Source organism: Passer domesticus, chromosome Z (assembly GCF_036417665.1).
Source record: "Passer domesticus isolate bPasDom1 chromosome Z, bPasDom1.hap1, whole genome shotgun sequence".
Taxonomy (NCBI): domain Eukaryota; kingdom Metazoa; phylum Chordata; class Aves; order Passeriformes; family Passeridae; genus Passer; species Passer domesticus.
Window position 1 is genome coordinate 36,164,909 of NC_087512.1, and position 18,389 is coordinate 36,183,297.

The 18,389-nt window shown below is 38.8% G+C and overlaps 1 protein-coding gene across 1 annotated transcript; it reads left to right on the forward strand.

Moving 5' to 3' along the window:
• Nucleotides 1-3,056: 3,056 nt before the first annotated feature.
• PSAT1 (phosphoserine aminotransferase 1) lies at nucleotides 3,057-18,055 on the forward strand. Its single transcript, XM_064403577.1, has 9 exons — nucleotides 3,057-3,250; nucleotides 5,484-5,544; nucleotides 6,334-6,403; nucleotides 7,479-7,684; nucleotides 9,127-9,299; nucleotides 10,301-10,470; nucleotides 14,118-14,246; nucleotides 16,753-16,890; nucleotides 17,507-18,055. Exons 1-9 carry the CDS (start codon nucleotides 3,182-3,184, stop codon nucleotides 17,610-17,612), a joined length of 1,122 nt encoding a protein of 373 aa, XP_064259647.1. The 5' UTR covers nucleotides 3,057-3,181; the 3' UTR covers nucleotides 17,613-18,055.
• The last annotated feature ends 334 nt before the right edge of the window (nucleotides 18,056-18,389 follow it).

The following is an 18,389-nucleotide window of genomic DNA, read 5'->3' on the forward strand; positions in this document are numbered from 1 at the left end:
TTTGCTGTCCAACATAACATGAAGTCACAATGAACCTAATAAAAGTTCACTGAGAACTCTTAAAATTTGTTTACACTCTGTCTTTTAATCTGTCTTGTTTTTCCAGTTATGCATCATAATAAATACAGCTCTCTTTGCTGTTATGTTAATTACGCAAATCCATGTTCATCTGCATGGACTGATTTGTGGCACTTGAAATTCTCTGTCAAATGGTAGAAGTCAGAAGCATTCCTGGAAATCATGGTTTTGAAAGCTATATTGGGTAACTATAAATATTGGTATGATTCCATGATGGAACTCATGGTTTTTGATGTAATTAAAACATGAAATGATAATTGCTGCTAGCAAAATACTAAAATAGGAGCAATCTCAATCCAATACAAACAAAACTGTAATGAAACCTATACTATTTCTCTTTATTCTTTCAGTCTGCAAAGGCATAATGATCCCTTGTCTGCAAGAAAAATTTCACATTTATGCATTCTTTCCAATTTTATATATTTCTCATTAATGCACAGTATGAAGGGGGTTTTCTAAAGCTGGGTGACAAAGCTTCCAGTGGAGTTGTCTTCTGATCCCATGGGAGCTGCTATTTTTGACCCTTCTGGTCAGGATGAGGCTCCTGTGAACTGAAAGTTCCAATACCTGGTTTCTACCAGTGCTCTGAGCTGATACCAGCACTAGCTTGCCTTGTTTCTATTTTTGTGTTCTGGTTCTTTGTGCCAGCATTTGAAGTGTATTTTTAACTCCAAAGTTTTAATTTCCATTGTGGTTTGTGCCACACAATTGGGATTCAAGACTGATCCTGGCAGGATGTTGAAGCACTTTCTATAGTAGTGGGCAGGTTTCCTGACCTGAATTCCCAACCTACACTGTTTCTGACTGCTCCCACTACCCCCTGCTACCTTGGATACCATTTTCCTAGCCAGAGTGGAGTTTTAAGTTGCCTCTCTGGGCCTACACGGGTGCTTTAGATTTAATACTGCAAAAAGCCCATATGAGAAGCCTGTGTCTTTTGATCTTACTTCTACTTGAGACACTAGTAAAAAAATATTTTAGTCACATCTATGTTTAGTCACATCTAATTTTTGTCATATCTAAGCACTTCACTAGCAGTTTCTATTTAACTAAGAAGTAACACAGTTGTTCTGGGTATTGTGGTGTGAGACATACTTTAAAGATACTTAGGTGTTTTGTAGATAATGTGTCCAACCTGTGATGTCTGTGAAGTTTGCTATTATCTCTTAAAAACTGCAGAGATTTATGGTGTCTAAAAGCAATTTTGATAGGTTTTTCTTAAGCCGTAGCTGTCATTGAAATGAATGTTATCTTTGCTCTAACACCAGTGTTTCTGTTTACAATTTTTTAAACAAAATAACTTTCTTAAGATGAAAATCTTTCAACTAAATACAGATCAGGCTGTGGTCTGTAAATTTTTTTGTGGTTCCAGGTGTCACCTGGCTTGACAAGAAAAGGAGTAAATTCACGTAGTCAGATTTCTTCAGTGAAATAATTGGTAATGAAAAATGGTATTTTATATACATCTCAGAATTCGCAAAATAACAGACATTGATACTTACAGTTTTCTTTAAAGATGATTAATATTGATGATTAGCTTGGTGAACACCCATGAGACTAAAATAGGACCAGCATTACAGGAAAGACTGGGCAACCTAATGAGTTCAAAAGCTGTGCTTTGTACAGCTACATATGAGAATTGTGAAAATCCTGCCCAAGATACTTGGAAATTATGAGACTCTTTGATGCCCATCTGTTTTCAGTCATAATTCATGGCTTGCTTTGTCAAAATTGGTTTACTGCTACTGCCTTTAAAATAACTTTGAAAACTGACTTGGGCAGAAAGTCTCTCCCTGAAACAACCAGAAAATAGAATGAGCTAAAGTCTCTTTCTCTCAGTTACAACAGTTCAGTTGTACAACCTCTGTGTCTCAATGAACCAAGATACCGCAGATACCTTGCATAGATACCTGTGGGAGGAATGCTTCAGTATTCAGGGATATTAGCCCAGGATTTGGCATACCTCAAGGCAAGTCCAAGCTATGCTATCCATTATGTGAAGGTGAACAAGTTTCACAGCTCTCCTGTTTTTACTCTCTTTGATGAGATTCAAATAGCAATTTGCCTGCAACAGACTTTTTGGGGAAACTGCACAAAATGCAGACACTTGATGGCTTATAGAAGGCAGGGATCCTCCTCTACAAGGTAAGTATTTCACTGAAAATATTAGAAGATCTGGGTACTATAAACCCATCTGTTACAAGATGAATCACAGAAACGGTCTGGTTGGATACAGTGGGTGATCTTCAGCTTCACAGCTTTATTAGGGACATACCAGAATACATTGCACAGGATTGTACCTGGATGGTTCTTAAGTGTCTCCAGCGAGGGAGACTCCACAACCTCTTTGGGAAACACGTTCCAGTGTGTGGTCATTTGCACAGTTAAGTTCTTTATCGTATTCAGGTGGAACTTCCTGTACATCAGTTTCTGTCTTGCCTCTTGTAATTTCATACGAAAGATGAAGGATCTCCTAAAATTCACTGTAACTGTGGGTCGCTCCTTTTTAAGTTCTCACCCCTTCACTCAGACTGCTTTTGGAACAAGCATCCCAGCGCTGCTGCAGCACCCGCGCGGGGGAAAAAGCAGAGGCAGGAAGTTACCGTAGGACTTGCATTCCCCGTGTGTGCGTGTGTGTGTTTCTCCGTGCGCGTGTCTGTCTGTGCGTCTGTCTGTCCGCACGCCCGCGCAGCGTGGGCGGCTCGTGCGCGCCAGAGCTCGCCGTGGGGAAGCGCCGCGCCCGCCCCCTCCCCTCCCCTCCCCTCCCCTCCCCTCCCCTCCCCTCCCCTCCCCTCCCCTCCCCTCCCCTCCCCTCCCCTCCCCTCCCCTCCCCTCCCCTCCCCTCCCCTCCCCTCCCCTCCCCTCCCCTCCCCTCCCCTCCCCTCCCCTCCCCTCCCCTCCCCTCCCCTCCCCTCCCCTCCCCTCTCCCCTTGCTGCCCCGCCCCGCCCCGCCCGCCCCTCTCCTCTCCCCTCACGCCGCCTCACCGCGGCAGCGCTGCCAATGGGCTGCCGGGACAGCGCTGGAAAGCGCCGGGCCCCGGCGGCCGCGGGTTTATAGCGGAGGGCTAGCGGCGCGGCCGGCAGACGGAGCGGCAGCGGCAGCATGGCAGCGGCGGAGGGAGGGCGGCAGGTCGCGAACTTCGGCGCCGGGCCGGCGAAGCTGCCGCGCTCCGTGAGTAGGGGCTGGGCTGGGGCACGGCGGGGCTGGGTGTCCTCGTACCCCCGGCTCCCCGCAGGGCTCCGGCTGCAAAGCGAGGGATAAGGAAACTCTAATACTCAAGTCGTAATCACAGGCGTTTACCCTGTGATTTTCAGCACAGCGCTGAAACCTCTTATCTTCCCCCCTTTTCCGACGAACTGCCCTGATAAGCTCGGATTTTTGCAAACTAGCTCGAGTGTGTTTCTTCGAATATCCTCTAGGGTGTTGTTTTTTTTTTTTTTTTAAATTGCTGAATGATATGGCACCAGCATCTATATCGTTAGTTTTTGGATGGGAAGTAGGACCTAAGCGTACAAATACAGCTCTGTGGAGTGTGAGATTTGTCAGTTGATAAATAGCATGGCAATTCCCTGAGACGCCTTTTGATAAGGAGTTGTAACGAATGTGATGTACACTCAACCCTCTGGAAAGTTGCATCAGCAACCATGGATTATCCAGTTACATATGGAAAGGGGTGGTTTCTGCCGAACTGTACGTACCTGACTCTCAGTTTAAGGGTTATCTATGTGGAATTTTTGTTGTTGTTTTCTTAGTATCCTTCATAGTATTCTTCATAGTTATTTTATGTGTTACTTCTTTAAAGAAATTCTTTAGACAAACAGATTTGCTGCAGAACAGCTTTCTTGGTTTTATTTGTTTGGGTTTTTTCCCCCTCCCTTCTCTTTTCTCGAGGAAATGTCCTTCGTGGATAAGGTTGCAAAGCAATTTGTTGTTCTGTGTCGAGCTCAGGATTCCAAAGGGGCTCTTACAGGCACTGCCTCCATACCCAGCTCTCTGACAGAGATGGTTAAAAACTAGATTTAAGTTTTGAGGAGTGCGGGTGGGCACAGCTGAGCTCCCTATTATTAATCTGTTTGCCGTCTTGAAAGAGCAGTGCAATTGTGTGGATTGCTGTATCACCTCCATGGTTTGTTTCTCTTGATTGTGGGCTGATGCTGCCCATGAAGCACGCAGACTCGGTAAAGCAGAAGATGGAGCAATTAATAGATCATAACTTGCTGACCGGGTATCTGCATGGCCTGTCAACTATACCAGAACATGTACCAGACAATTGTAACGCGTGTCACAGATGTCTGTTGTGGGGCATGGGCAGATTTTCAAATGATGAGTGTTACTGACAGAATTGGATTGTATCAAGCAGTTTAGCAAGCACTACTGTAACTCTAGCAGTCTGTGTGATCTCCCTTACTTTTTTTGCCTCCTCTAGGATGAATAAGTTTGCTTGTAAAATGTGGTGGTTAAAACTTCACAATCTTTTAGTTGACCTTTTGGTAGCCAGCTGTTACAGTTGACAGGCCATGCAGCTACCCAGTCAGCAAGATTTCTTATTCCTGAGATTGCCCAGGGTGTGCAGTTTCTTGTCAGATACTAGGGTGCATGCGTGCAGCATTTGTTTGGTTCTACTGGGGCTCCCTCTTCTCCTGCTTCCTTTAGGAGCAGCCAAGACTGTTCTGGCTCTCAGACAAGAATTTTCCAAAATCAGAAGCAGCAAATCCAGTGGTTAGAATCTCATGCTACTTTGTTCATACTTAAAAGCTAGGGAAAAAGGCAGGGGGAAAAAAAAAAAGCATAGCTGAAGCACTACTTGGCTGGTGAACTGTTGTTTTTTTTTGTTGTCTCAAAATTTTGCTTAATTTCTTTCTTAACTCTCAATAAGATAGAGGCTCGTCTTCAAAAAGTGTGGAACTTCATTTTGTGAAACCAGTCATGTCATGTTGTCATTAAGATATCCAATTCCCCAGACTGATCTTTCTTGTTATGTTTTCTTCAATACTTTGGTCACCCTATTTGTTCAAGTGAAAGGACAGAGGATGGAGTGGTGGGAATGGGTATTTAGGACACTTGCTTAGAAAGAGCTAATGTTTGCAAACATTAGATGTTCTGGAAAGGTTAAGAGTTCCATTCAACTTCTAGAAATCATTCATGAATCTGGAAATGTAGCATTTGAAATAATAACTTACAGCATGGTCTCCACAACAAGCATATTATTTAAGTTTCTATCTTATGAAAAGCCTTAAGCTTCTAGGTACAGCAAAATTGTATTGGTAACTATACTTCTGTTAATGTCACTTGACAAGTGTCAAGTTATTGCAATATGGGGCAGCTGGCATAGGCATGATGCATCAGAGACTCCAGATAGTGGAAAATTCCCTTGATTTATTTCTGGATTTTTTTCTTTTGATAGGTATTATTAGAAGCACAGAAAGAATTGGTAGACTATAAAGGACTTGGTATAAGTGTTCTTGGTAAGACTTAAAAATTTTACTCTTTTCATGATTTTGTTGTTTAACTGAATTGTTTAATAAAACTTCCTGATCTTTTGGCTCCATTTCTAATACCTGTGTGTCTGTACAGATGTGTATAGATACCATATAGATGTATAGCATCCTTCCCATTAGGAAGGCAGTGCTCTCCTGTTGGCTGACTTTTCAGCCCCAGTTACACAAAAGATTTATGCATCAAGATGGTGAGCATATTATTAGTTGCTAAAAGTAGAACATGCAGCTGTCTCTGTGCAATTCAGATTAATGTTTAAATTGTACACTTACACATGGAAGACAGCTTATGGATTTAAAAATAATTACTATATAATTGTCCTTAATGTTTAATTAGCTTTACTGTGTGAAGAAGCCTTGCTAAAGGTAAGAGAACAAAACCTGTACTTTTTCTGTACTTTGTTATATACTTCTTACAGCATTAGCAGAAGAGAAGGTTCTTAGCAAGAGGTAGAATGAAATCTTTCAGAGACTGGTTTTTTTTTTACCCAGAAATGTGGTTATTCCTAGTGGTAATAAGGTCATATGGGTGTCAAATGTCAATGAACAGGATTTGCCTGTATCTGGACACAACTGTAGGTGTAAGTCTTCTGTGGATATTTAGGAGTATTTAGGTACTTAAAGAGGAGTAGGAACTGGGAATGACAACCTTCAGGCATTTTGGGTCTGTATTGTAAAAGGTTTAAAGCTTAACAAAATTTTAAAATCAAATTAATGTATTACTGTTTTATGTTATTTCTTCTCTCTATTCCACGAAAGAAATGAGCCATCGGTCTTCAGATTTCACAAAAATTCTAAATACAACTGAAAATCTCATGCGTGAATTGCTGTAAGTAAATTACTTTCTGCTTATTTTAATCTTATGTGTGTGCTAGTTGCATCAGTAATGTCTAATGTGGAGACCTTTTCTTGAAAGCGCATCTTTGTGTTTTTCCTGCGTGGGTACTGTGTATTGTAGAGTAATAACCTTGAGGAGGACACTGATCTTCTTATATGTAAGTTATATTTTTGAATGTGACAATGGATTCTTATCAGGTTAAGATGTTTTTTTACATGTCTAGCTGAATTTGTTTTGAAATTTTGATTTTTGTCACCTTCATAGAATTAATGAAGGAGATGATCTAAAAGAAATAAGTGCAAACAATAAAAATCAGTTCTCTAGTGGTATAAATGTGATCTGCACGTTGTCCATAAATTTTATTAACAAACGCTCCGTGGATCAGTGTTAGAATCACCAAGCAAGAGCCCTCTTCCTATTCGTAGAATGACACATTTTAAAAAAATCAAAATAAATATATAATGGATTAGAATTACTGTCTCATAGTAGTTAATAATGTTGGCCATTTAACACAAACGCTTGACCCTCAGTCCACCCAGAATCACTGACAAAGGGATTTTAATTAATAATTTGAATGTGTAATTTTTGTGATTGTATGAGTGACTCTTTATTGCACTTGCCCTGCATGTATACTGTTGCACTTTCAGATTGGAGGGTCTCAAAGCTGAGCACTACTGTAAGCACTTTAGTGACTTCATGACAGAAAAGTCATGAAGCTACCAACAGATACAATTAAAAGTCAACATTAATTGTGATGGAATATCTCTCAAGTCTGTCCCTACAGCTACTCAGGAGTGAGTTTGTTTCATGCAGTGCCAGGGTTGGGGAGAGGAAGCTTTTTTCAGCAAATTTTTATCACTAAAATGCATAGCATTTACTCTTAAATATTTAAGCTGTTTCTCAAGACCAGTGCTGAGGTAAGTTAGTGGGATTGATCTAACCTCTAGGCAAAGAGTCTTCTAAAATGGCAGCGTTCTTCCTCAGTGATGGGTTAAATGCATAATATCAAGTTGTATGCATCCTGTGTCACCTGGGAATAACATAAATGGTTATTTCTTTTATGCAGAAATATACCAGACAACTACAAAGTTATTTTCCTTCAAGGAGGTGGATCTGCTCAGTTCAGTGCTGTCCCACTTAACCTTATTGGCTTAAAGGAGGGAAGGCAGGCAGATTATGTGGTTACTGGAGGTTGGTCGGCAAAAGCAGCTAAAGAAGCGGAGAAGTATGCCAAAGTAAATATTGTTCATCCCAAACTAGGAGCCTATACAAGTAAGTTGATGATTGCATCTGTCCATGTGAATGCTTAGCTTTTTTACTCGCTCTAACAATGGATCCAATGTAGCTATTGGGCTGTTGAATTGTTAACTAGAGTTGACTGCCCAGCACTCGAAAGAATGTTTGCCCCTCCTTGTTCAACATTGGGAGATTTAGTAAATGGCTTAACAGTTTCCACTAGAAAAAAGTGGTGAAATGGGGCTGAGCAGATGCCAAAAAATAAGTGGCAAGACAAAAGTGTCTAAGCAGGGAAATTGTCTGGGGTCTCTCAGGTTTTTTTTTAATATTTAACTGAGTTCTTAAGCTATTCACAGGGATATTGTGAGATATTTCAATTTCATGTACACTCAGTAATAAGATTGCTCTAAGATTTAGAAGCAGGCCTGAGATATTAACCTTGTTGACCCAGGATAAGGGACACCTGAATTCTGTTACCTGCTTTAAAGGATTCTTAAATTATTATCTTTCCCACTGATGTGTCACTGAATATACATAAATAATTCTTGGAGCAGGAATATGTGAGATCTAGTTTCTATTCCTGCTACTTTTGCTCACTTTTCTTCCCTCTGGTCCAAATTACAGCACTTGAACGAAAAACAGTGGCAACAAGAATATCCCCATATAAGTTAGTGTATTAACTGGCAATTAGGACACTAACTTGGAAAGTAAGTTTATATTCTGTGAGGCACAGGAAGGAATTGAACCTACAACTTTCCAGTCTGGGGGAGTGTAATTCATAATTTCTTGGCTGTAGATAAGAGGAGAGGCAGTAAATAATGATGAAGGCAATGGTACCATCTCCCACCTTTCCCTCCACCTCCCATCAGGTCCTGGAGGAAAAAAGAAAGAGAGCAACTATTTGTTCTATGCCAAACCTGTTCTGTGCTGTCAGGACATGCCTGTATATTGCCTGTTGACAGAGGAGATCTTAGTTTTGTAAATCAGTTGCAAAGCTTAAAATGGGAGAAAGGTGGATGACCTTGTGTTTGTTCAACTTGGGCAAGACTTAAATGCTTCTGGTATTGCACAGAAACAGAGTTTTAGAGAACTTTGTTCGTGAGAATTTGGATGTTTCAGTGGTTCCAAAGGGAGCAGGAAAATTCTTGTACTCAGTGTCTGATCCTCTGAAATGCTGTTTTGAACCCCTAGGACACTAGTTTGTAGTCTTCAATTGCAGATGGGAGGAAAATAATTTGAAGAATAAGGAGTGAAAATCAAAAGATTTTGCAAACTTAATGATGGCTCATCAGAGAATTTTGGGAGTGCACTGGTGTATTGCCTTTGCAGATACATTATTTTGCTGGTAACAACATGATAAATATTCTATATGGCAAAATTGCTCTTGGTTTACACTTAAGTTTCATGTTCAGGTAAAACTGCATGCCGAGAAAACTACCTGTCTCCAGTGACCTCTGGGTTTCTTTTCTGGCTCTTAGGCATTCCTGATCCAAGCACTTGGAACCTTAATCCAGATGCGTCTTATGTGTACTATTGTGCTAATGAAACTGTTCATGGTGTGGAGTTTGACTTTGTACCTGATGTCAAAGGAGCAGTCTTGGTTTGTGATATGTCATCAAACTTCCTGTCTAAACCTGTGGATGTTTCCAAGGTAAACAACTGGACACAGTGACTGCACAAAGCATTTTCAAAATTTAATGCATATAGTGAAGCACTTTGAAATGTCTGGATGGCTAGAGATGCTGAGCGGTGAAATTAAGGAAGTGATGTTTTGTTAATTGAATATCTGATGACAGATAGAAGTGTTGACATTTCAGGTTTGAGATTTCAATGTCTGTTTTCTTTTTTCTCATAAAAACATACTGAATTATGTTGAACTTGTTAATGTTAATAGCTGCCCAAGATTATTTACCTACTATGTGATCTTCACTGATGAAGAAAATACCTGCTAAAAGAAAATAATAGCTAAAATAAATGTCTTCTAAATAATATTTAGTCTGTAGATAGTGTATGGCTACAACAGGGTACTGTTAATAAATTTTTTTAATCCTGCCTCTGTCATGAAAAATCTGTAACCTCTTAAGGTCCTAAAGCTTCCTCTGCCTCACGGTTATGGTGTCTGTTTCACAGATAGTACAAAGGCAGAACATAGGTGATTACTATGTTTGTAAAGTATACTATGAGTAGAAGAAGTGTTACTGACTAGTTGACTTTTCTTACCTGTGTGTAGCAAAGCAGAGTAGTTGTTAATGCATTCAACTTGGCTTTTCCTGATCTGCCTCTTTGTGCAGGTGGATTTTAGGATGATTGTTCTGGAACACCAGGTGGGTTCTCCATGCTGTGAACTGTGTGGGAATTTGATTTTAGTAAATTTGCTTGGAGTAGTGTGAAATTGCAACAGGCTGCCTTGAGAGGCAGCTATTAAATAAACATTTCGAAAACTGTTGTGAAGTTTGTTGTTGATTATCTTCTTCAGCTGAGTATCCATAAGTGCACTTTGAAATGAGAACTTCTGCTACTTCTGCTTTAACCTACAACTTGCTAATTTTCAACGCATTCTCTTTCTGTTCAGCTGTATGCCTGGGGTATTACTTAGTAATAAGATATACAAGTGAATGCATGTAACAAGTTCTTTTCTTCTTCCTTTTAAAGTTTGGTGTGATTTTCGCTGGTGCTCAGAAGAATGTTGGCTGTGCTGGAGTTACTGTTGTAATAGTACGTGAGGACTTGCTGGGATTTGCCCTGAAGGAATGCCCTGTTGTACTGGATTACAAAACACAGGCAGCAAATAGCTCATTGTATAACACTCCACCATGCTACAGGTAACTCTCCCTGCTATGTGATATCCCTTCCTCAGAAAGCTGCCGCACTGCCATCTGCCGCTCTTATCTAGAAATCTTCCAAAGTTGTGTGTTTGCCCTCAAGCCACTGGCACCTTGGAGTGTTACACGTGATTCCTGTGAGAACATGGGAAGTGTCCAGCCGTGTGACTGGTGGCTTTGTGTTGCCTGGTGCGACTCATCCATAGAGGATGTAGCCTTTTTCAAAGTAAATATATCATGTCATAGCTCCATTGTAGAAGTTTCAGGATGCAGTTCTGGTTTACATGAGCACAGCTCTAGTCAATTCAGTGGTGATGCTTCTCTTATTGTAAGGAGCACTTAGACTTGCTTCTTGATCCTAAATACAGTTCGATTAAATTTCTTCTTGACGTTGTTCTCAGCATTTAAACCTCCAGATCCCCACTGACTTTCTTTACTGGAAAAGGGTAAATAATATTGTGATTAAAGTTTTAAATAATATATTACAAGAATATGTGTTCTTTTAATATTTAAAAGTATTTCTTGTTCTTTTTACATCTTTCACTACTGTTGGTTTTGAAATGAAAACAGAAGAATTTTTTAAAAGGCATTTTAGTAGTTGCTTTTCTTTTACTCTCTTGTAGAGTTTTGCATAATTCTTTGACTGTCATCTCAGTGTTTTGTTTGGCATCCAAAGCCAAAATTGATCTAGCTTTATGAACATTGCTAGCAATCAAAATCATAAAATTGCCATGTACTTGAAGATTTTATTATGCAAGAAGCAGATCAGACTACAGCTTGCTTTTTTAAAATTGCTATCTTGTAGCTTCTGATAACTAGTGCTTTTCTGATAACTAGTGAAATGGTGCTTTGCTGGTAGCATGCTGGTAGCATGTTTAGCCGTTGAGCTAGTAGTATCTACTGCTATCCCGAAGAACTTTTATACTAGCATCCTCTGAAAGGATTATTTTAAAAAATCTTCAATCTAGTTATCCCATTTTTTTCCCCAGAATCTTTTAAAGTTACTTTGAAAATAAAGATTTCCTTTTCAGAGTAATTTCATAATGAAATTTTGTACTGATATTTAGTCTCAGCTCTTAGAGCTTGTTTGCGTGTTCCAGAATTGCAAAGTTAGGTTGCCTAATAATTTCCAACACACGCTAAATGTACCGTACAGGCCCAAAGTTCAGTGATTCCTGTATATAAACCCTATAACTTAATTCCATCATTGCAATTAGTATCACTTCAAATTTTACTCAATTTAAGTATCTCTGAATCTGCTGATTGTCACTGCATTGTACTATTGCCATGACATAGGAGCAGCTATCTTTATCAACAGAACAGTAAATCTTGTGAACATTTGTTTATGCCACATTTTACAGTGCAGAATTTGTTCCCCAAGTTGTGTGCATACTGTACAGAGTGTAGTGCTGTAATTACACATTCACACTGGCAGCCTGTCTGCCCTGTTGACTGGGTACACCCAGTTACAATTAGCTATTCAACATTTCCAGATTTTGCTCTGCTCAATGTAACTTTGTAACACAGGCAGGATGTATGTCTTTCCCAGTGCTTGGTGAAACCTCTATTTCATGATCGATTATGTGCCTGACTGCCAAGTCACACGTACTGTTTTTGGACACTGTATACTTGAATATGCCAGGTTTTAAATCCAGCCATTCATGTTTTCCAAGTACAAAGCTATTTCCATTTGAAAAACTGAAGTTCTACTTAATCTCAGTACTTGGACACAGTGTTGTTCCTCTGATTTGAAAAGCAAACAAATTAAATTCTGCAGCCTTATTTTAACTATAGCAAAGAACTTCTGAAAAGAAAGTACTGCTTTAGCTGTTACTCAGTATCTGACAGTAGCCTTAACAGAGTAGTGGGTGGTTAAGGGAACTGAAAATAAAGTTGAACTAACAGTTTCTCCGTTCTCATCACTGTCTTGCCAGATTTCACTTCATGCTACAGACTCACATTGGAGTACGCTCCAGAATCCAGAATGTAACAGACTGAAATGTTGGCAGGATGCACATCTGTTTGGCTTGGCCCTAACTGCCTGTTCCAGTTTAAGGAACTGGCAAAGCTTCTTAGCTCTCTTTTTCTGTGCTCTTTTCCTTGTTAATGGTTTGCTGGCAAACAGGCAGGAAATATTAACTGAATTTGCAAAAGCTACTTCAGCAAAATGTTAAATTAAATTAAGGTGATGCTAATGGCTTTAACCTCATGGTACTACATAGTTGACTCTTTGACCCTAATCTGTTTGGCTAAAATTAACAATGAATTTGCTATAAAAATCTCATTTACAAGATCTGAAATGCATTTTACACTTAAAATTGTTCCAGAAACATTATTTTGATTGACGTAAAAGAAGAATAAAAAGTTTCAGCTGTCTGGGTTTTGTGAATGACTCTAAGGCTGACTTCTTAACAGTCCACTTGTCCAAAAAGTTTTGCTCAAGGAAGTGAAGGCAAGATGTGAATGTGGCCCTGTATATTTGCTAAGGGCATAGTCTATACTTCACTTAAATAATTTACACTGGAGTAATTGATAATGTGCTGTCATAAATGTGGCAAGATTGTGCTCTCAGAACACTTGCTATAAATGGCAGTCTGTAACCTTGGTTATTCTGCAGCCTTTTGGAAGTGTTCAAGGATTTGGTACTGGCATCCCTTTAGAAATAAAAAGCAGCAAAATTTTAAACAGCCTCCTGCTAGATATGTGTTAGGGAAACTTGTAGGGTAATGTTTTCTGAGCACTCCCTTGGAATCAATAATGAAGGGATTCATAAGAATGAGCTTGTTGGATATAGGCCATAAAAACTTGTGAGCAGGTTTTTATGTAAATTGTTGTAGTCATGGGAAATGTCTGAACTTGAACAAGCTGAGTTTTGTAGCAAAAGCACAAAGGCAAAAGGCGTCAAGGATTTTTTTATGTTGCACTTAGTCACTAGCATTGAAATTCTTGGTCCCAAGCCATGTGATGCCAGTAGGCTTCCAGATCTCTACTAAGAACTTGACTGGTAACAGTCAAGTGTGATACATCATAATTTGTTTCACCAAACTTCACTGTTCATGTGGGCAAAAGGTCTTTGTAGACAGAAAAGGGATTAGAATTCTTATTTTTAACATTTGTGAAGATATGGTTACATTTCTGGCATATTAATGTACATGTATCTGAGATTTACTCCTGTATTTTTGCTAGAGCAGCTGCACAGGGCAAAAAGCTATCAACTTTTTTGCTAAATTTGGCTCCTTCTAGGCAGTTGTGTAGTCCTTCTAGGCAGGACCTGACAGGCAGTTTGTGGGCAATGAATTGGCAGTGCATGCAGCATGTCTGGGGATAACTTTGGGTGCCCTGCTGGGCTGCCGGAAGCCTGCAGGACATGTCCTTCTGTGGTACAAAAGATTAAAATGTTAAAATAGGTCCAACAGTCCAATATGTGTGACATTTGAATTTCAGGATATTTCATCCTGTGTCCAGAAAACACTGTCTGTTTAGAGTTGTCATAATTTGTAAAATAGTCTAGGTTTTGATTTGTTAATCTAAGTACCCTTAAATCAAACATGGCATTTTGTTACTGAAACATTTTGTGAACTATTAGACAAGACTTATTTCTTTCCTGTTTGAATAATTTCACTGAAAAATGTTCTTCCCTTTTGCAGTATTTATATCATGGGATTGGTACTGGAATGGATAAAGAATAATGGTGGAGCTGCAGCAATGGATAAACTCAGTTTAATCAAGTCACGGATGATTTATGATATTATAGACAAATCTAATGGATTTTATGCGTAAGTTGCTATACTTTTCCTCTTTGCTTCAATATTTGCTACATAACCAAACATTCATAACTTTTGAAAGTGTAATTGTATTTTTGGAGTAACCTTTTTTGAGGACTCTTAGAGATAATATTTGTGCAAACCATTCACTTGGTAACTGTCCAAGGATAAGTCTCATTAAGTCTCTTCCTTCCATAAGTAGGAAGTTTTTTCACCTTATTGTGTATAGATCAGTAGTGAACCCTACTAAAAACATATTCTAAACTTAATAAAACAGGAGTGTGGGAGAAGAGCATACACAGAACACATATGCAGATTCTGGTTTGTATGCCTCTGGAATCTTTTGGTGACACGTAGGCCAAAACAGAGAAAATTGTGTGTTAGAAATTGTAGAGACCCCTTTGCATTGTATTTTGCCTACCACTTTCCAGGAGTGGAAGACTCTGCTTTTTCTCTGTCAAGCAGAGCATTTTTATTAGCTAATTATGCTAAGTTCTGAAACACTTCCTGACATAAAATAGAAAGATCAGGCCTCAAAATGGAATACATTTTCTTTATGTGCTTTATGCACAGTTGATTTTCTTCAGTTATTTCTGCTGGCTTTCCAAAGCAGATTTACCCTCTTGACTTTTACATAGAGTTGCAAGGTATTTTTGAGCTCAGAGGACCTCAATTTAATGCATAGTTAAAAGCTGATACTGTAATAATTTTAATATTTGCCAAGCTCAGACTGCTAATTAACCATGAAACTGCAAAATATTTTCTTTCACCTTCAGTGTAAAAGCAACAGTGTGGGGACCTAATTTACTTTCAAGTCCAAGTTAGGATAGAGCAAATTAAATTTGGATTTTAAATTAAAGCTGTCTGCAGTCATAATTGCCAGAGATAAAGTTTCATCATAATATTTAATACGTTCTTCTTATCCATTTAGTTAATGAAAACAGCTTTGCCTTTAGCATCACCATGATCAGGATTGTGATCCCACTCCAGGGTAATCCTGGGGGTTTTTCATAAATGTCAGAAAGCAAATGAAGCCTTGAAAAAAATGTTTTGTGACAAACAGAAATCTATATCTGGCAAGTTGGTCTGTAAGGCAATGAGTGGGAAATGCAGTGCAAATTGGATGGTAAATAGTCAGCTGGGAAAGCAGAACAAGCTTCACTAACTGAGCTGTATGCAGCTTCCTAAGCAATACAGTTAAGACTGTGAATTTTTAAATTGTATGTATAACTTAAAGGAAGACTTAATTTGAAGCTGCCTTCCCAGCTGTAACGTGGCACTTAATCTGTAGCATGCTTCCCTGAGTAAGCCATGTGACAAGCCATTTAGCAAATGGAGCCTTTCTTCCATGAAGTGCTCTGTGCCATTTGTAGTTTGTTTTTCAACATCTGTGCACTGAGTTACATCAGATTGCCTAGTAGCAACTGGATATTCTAAAACTAAAGCATGGCTGCAGTAATTCAGATATGGGAGTGCTCAGAAACATAGACCTTTTTGAGCATTATTTTCCTGGTTGAACCTGACGTAGATGATTTGCACAGGCAGGTGTTATGATGGACCTTTTTTTTTTTTTTTTCTTCATGGAGACATCTGGACAAAAGAACAAGAAAGGAACTGAAAAGATTGATACTTATTCTTTTCCAAATAGCATAATAATAGGTACGAAATCTACATATGATTTATGAAAACTCATTTATATTGAATGCCTACAAGAATCTACATCACAGCCTTAGAAAAAAATAAATCTGAAGGCTTCAGATCTCCTTTATGAGTAGAAACACTAAAAAAAATATTTAAATCATCTCTTCCTCCCCTGTAACTTCTTAGCTTCACTAAATAGTTGAAGAGAAATTACACATATCTTGAGTTTTCCACTTCAGATTAAATGGGATTTTAAGAAATTAAGGAATTGTGATCATCTCACATAATTTTGTGGCCATGTATGCAGCGCAAGATTTGTTCTAGAGATACCTCTTCTCTACTTCACACTTCTGAGTAATGCTAATTTAGAAGATGGACTGAAATCACTAACAGAAGTTTCTAATGTCTATGAAAATTTACTTATGCTGTATTCTTATACTTCCTTTACTTCTGTTTAGCTGACTGTAATTCTGGTAGCACTTTTGACTAGTTGAGAAGTCAGTCTTTGAAGAGGAAGAGAAGAAACTGCTTTAGACTTAGTCAAAATTCCTTGTAATTACCTCCCCTATGCTAAGTAACTTTTCATTATTAATTTTTAAATTTAATTAGGTCTGTTTCAAGCCTCATGTCTGTTTCTTTGGCACAATTCTGAGTGTGTCAGGAAGGGTTAATAAGCCTTCCACTTTGCCACTTCCTTGTTATACTTGGTTAAAAAAGGAAGGTTTCTCTCTTTCACATAAAGTAATGACAGTTTTGTTTATGAAGTATTGATTTTGGTTCTAAACAGGTGTGATTATTCATTTCTCAACCTGCATATAGCTGAAATACAAATTTAGCACAAAGTGGGTTAAGCATTACATTCTGCAATGTTTTGTAGATGTCCAGTGGAGAGAAAGAACCGAAGCAGAATGAATGTACCTTTCCGCATTGGCAGTGTCAAGGGTGATGAAGCCCTGGAAAAGAAATTTCTTGAGAAGGCTGTGGAACTTAATATGATATCTCTGAAAGGACATCGGTAAGTATTAGTCAAGTGAATCTCTCTCCTGTGCAGAATAAACTATTACTACAGTGGTACAGCATCAGGCATTTTGTATTGACTTACCAGCCTTTCTCACGCGTGAGCTGTTCCTCGTACTGGTTTGGCAACACTTAAGAATAGCAGTCTAGAGATTGTAATCAGAGGTTGCTGGTGGCTCTGCTACTCCTTAGGTGAAGTGGTGGGCTTCAGAGAGGTTTATCCTTAATTCTGCTCTCTTCTGCAAATCTATCTCTGTGCAGATGCCAAAGATATCCTTTGAGGTCAGATTGTATCAGTGTATGAAATCTCTCAGATGGCTTGTCTACCTGGTTGCAAGAATTCTTTCCCATATTGAGTAGTGTTTGTGGGATTAGTTTTTTGATGTCATTGGGCTGTAGCTTTGGAGCTGTAAATAGCTAATAAATACTAAGCTTCTCTAGATTGCAAGCCTGCCTTGAAGAATTAAATATTGCTTCCCATGCACATAACTGAGAATTTTATAATTTTACAGTAGGAATAGATTTAAATGTCTGTGACTGCTACTAATGTCTTTTTTTAGAATATACTAAACTTTTCTGGTTCTTTTTTTTTTTCTGTCCTATTTTCAATTCAGGTCTGTGGGAGGAATCCGTGCCTCTTTATATAATGCGGTGACTGTAGAAGATGTTCAGAAGCTTGCAACATTCATGAAAAGCTTCATGCAGATGCATCAGTCATAAATGCCCATGGGTTAGAGCCATGCTGCACTCAGCTGAAGGGGTTTAACATGACTGTGGTACTGCACAGCTGTAGCGCACAAGTTTATTTTCTTTTAGTTCCTGTAGAAATTTTAATTAACTGAATGGAACAGAGGCCCAGTCTTGCAGTGATGCAGCAACTTCGGCTTTGCTGAAGATGAGGATCCCCAGACTGATTGTGACTGATTGCAAAATTTCAAAATGTGTGGTTAAAACATGAATAACATTGTAAGATGCTATGGATCTGAGTCCATTTCTCACTTCTAGTTACAAGTGACTTCAGCAATGCCTTCTTTTGATAAAATTCAGGAAGCAAACTTTGTCATAAACCATCTTTAATGCTTTACAAATGCATAATGAAGGTAAAGTGACATGGTCTCTAGGGACATCTAGTTAATTTATGGGCTATATTCCAACCATGTACCACCAGTAGTATTTAGGCGTTAACACCAGCATTCCTAACTTGAGAATCCAGCCTTCAGAATACTGCTCCAATGCTAGAAGTACTGTCATAACCATTGCAAGTAATTGTGGTTAAAGTCTGCAGGACTGGGCCTTTCTTCCTATTAACATTTATTAATTTAAAGCTAAGATTCATGAATCTGATTAAATCAATTTCTAAGATTTTTTTTTTTTTATTTCTCTATCCATTTTGTATATTAAACTCCTGGTTATTCATGTTACATTCGTATTTTGGAGCATGTCTATTTGCTGCTGCAAAAAATTTGCTTTTCATTTGTTAACCTACTGCCAGACTGG

What these genes read in the sequence shown, in the direction of transcription:
- PSAT1 (XM_064403577.1), top strand. Translation starts at nt 3,182, where the DNA reads ATGGCAGCGGCGGAGGGAGGGCGGCAGGTCGCGAACTTCGGCGCCGGG. An exon ending in CGGCGAAGCTGCCGCGCTCC is followed by an intron (nt 3,251 to 5,483) that starts GTGAGTAGGGGC and finishes TTCTTTTGATAG; the next exon opens with GTATTATTAGAAGCACAGAA. An exon ending in AATCTCATGCGTGAATTGCT is followed by an intron (nt 6,404 to 7,478) that starts GTAAGTAAATTA and finishes TCTTTTATGCAG; the next exon opens with AAATATACCAGACAACTACA.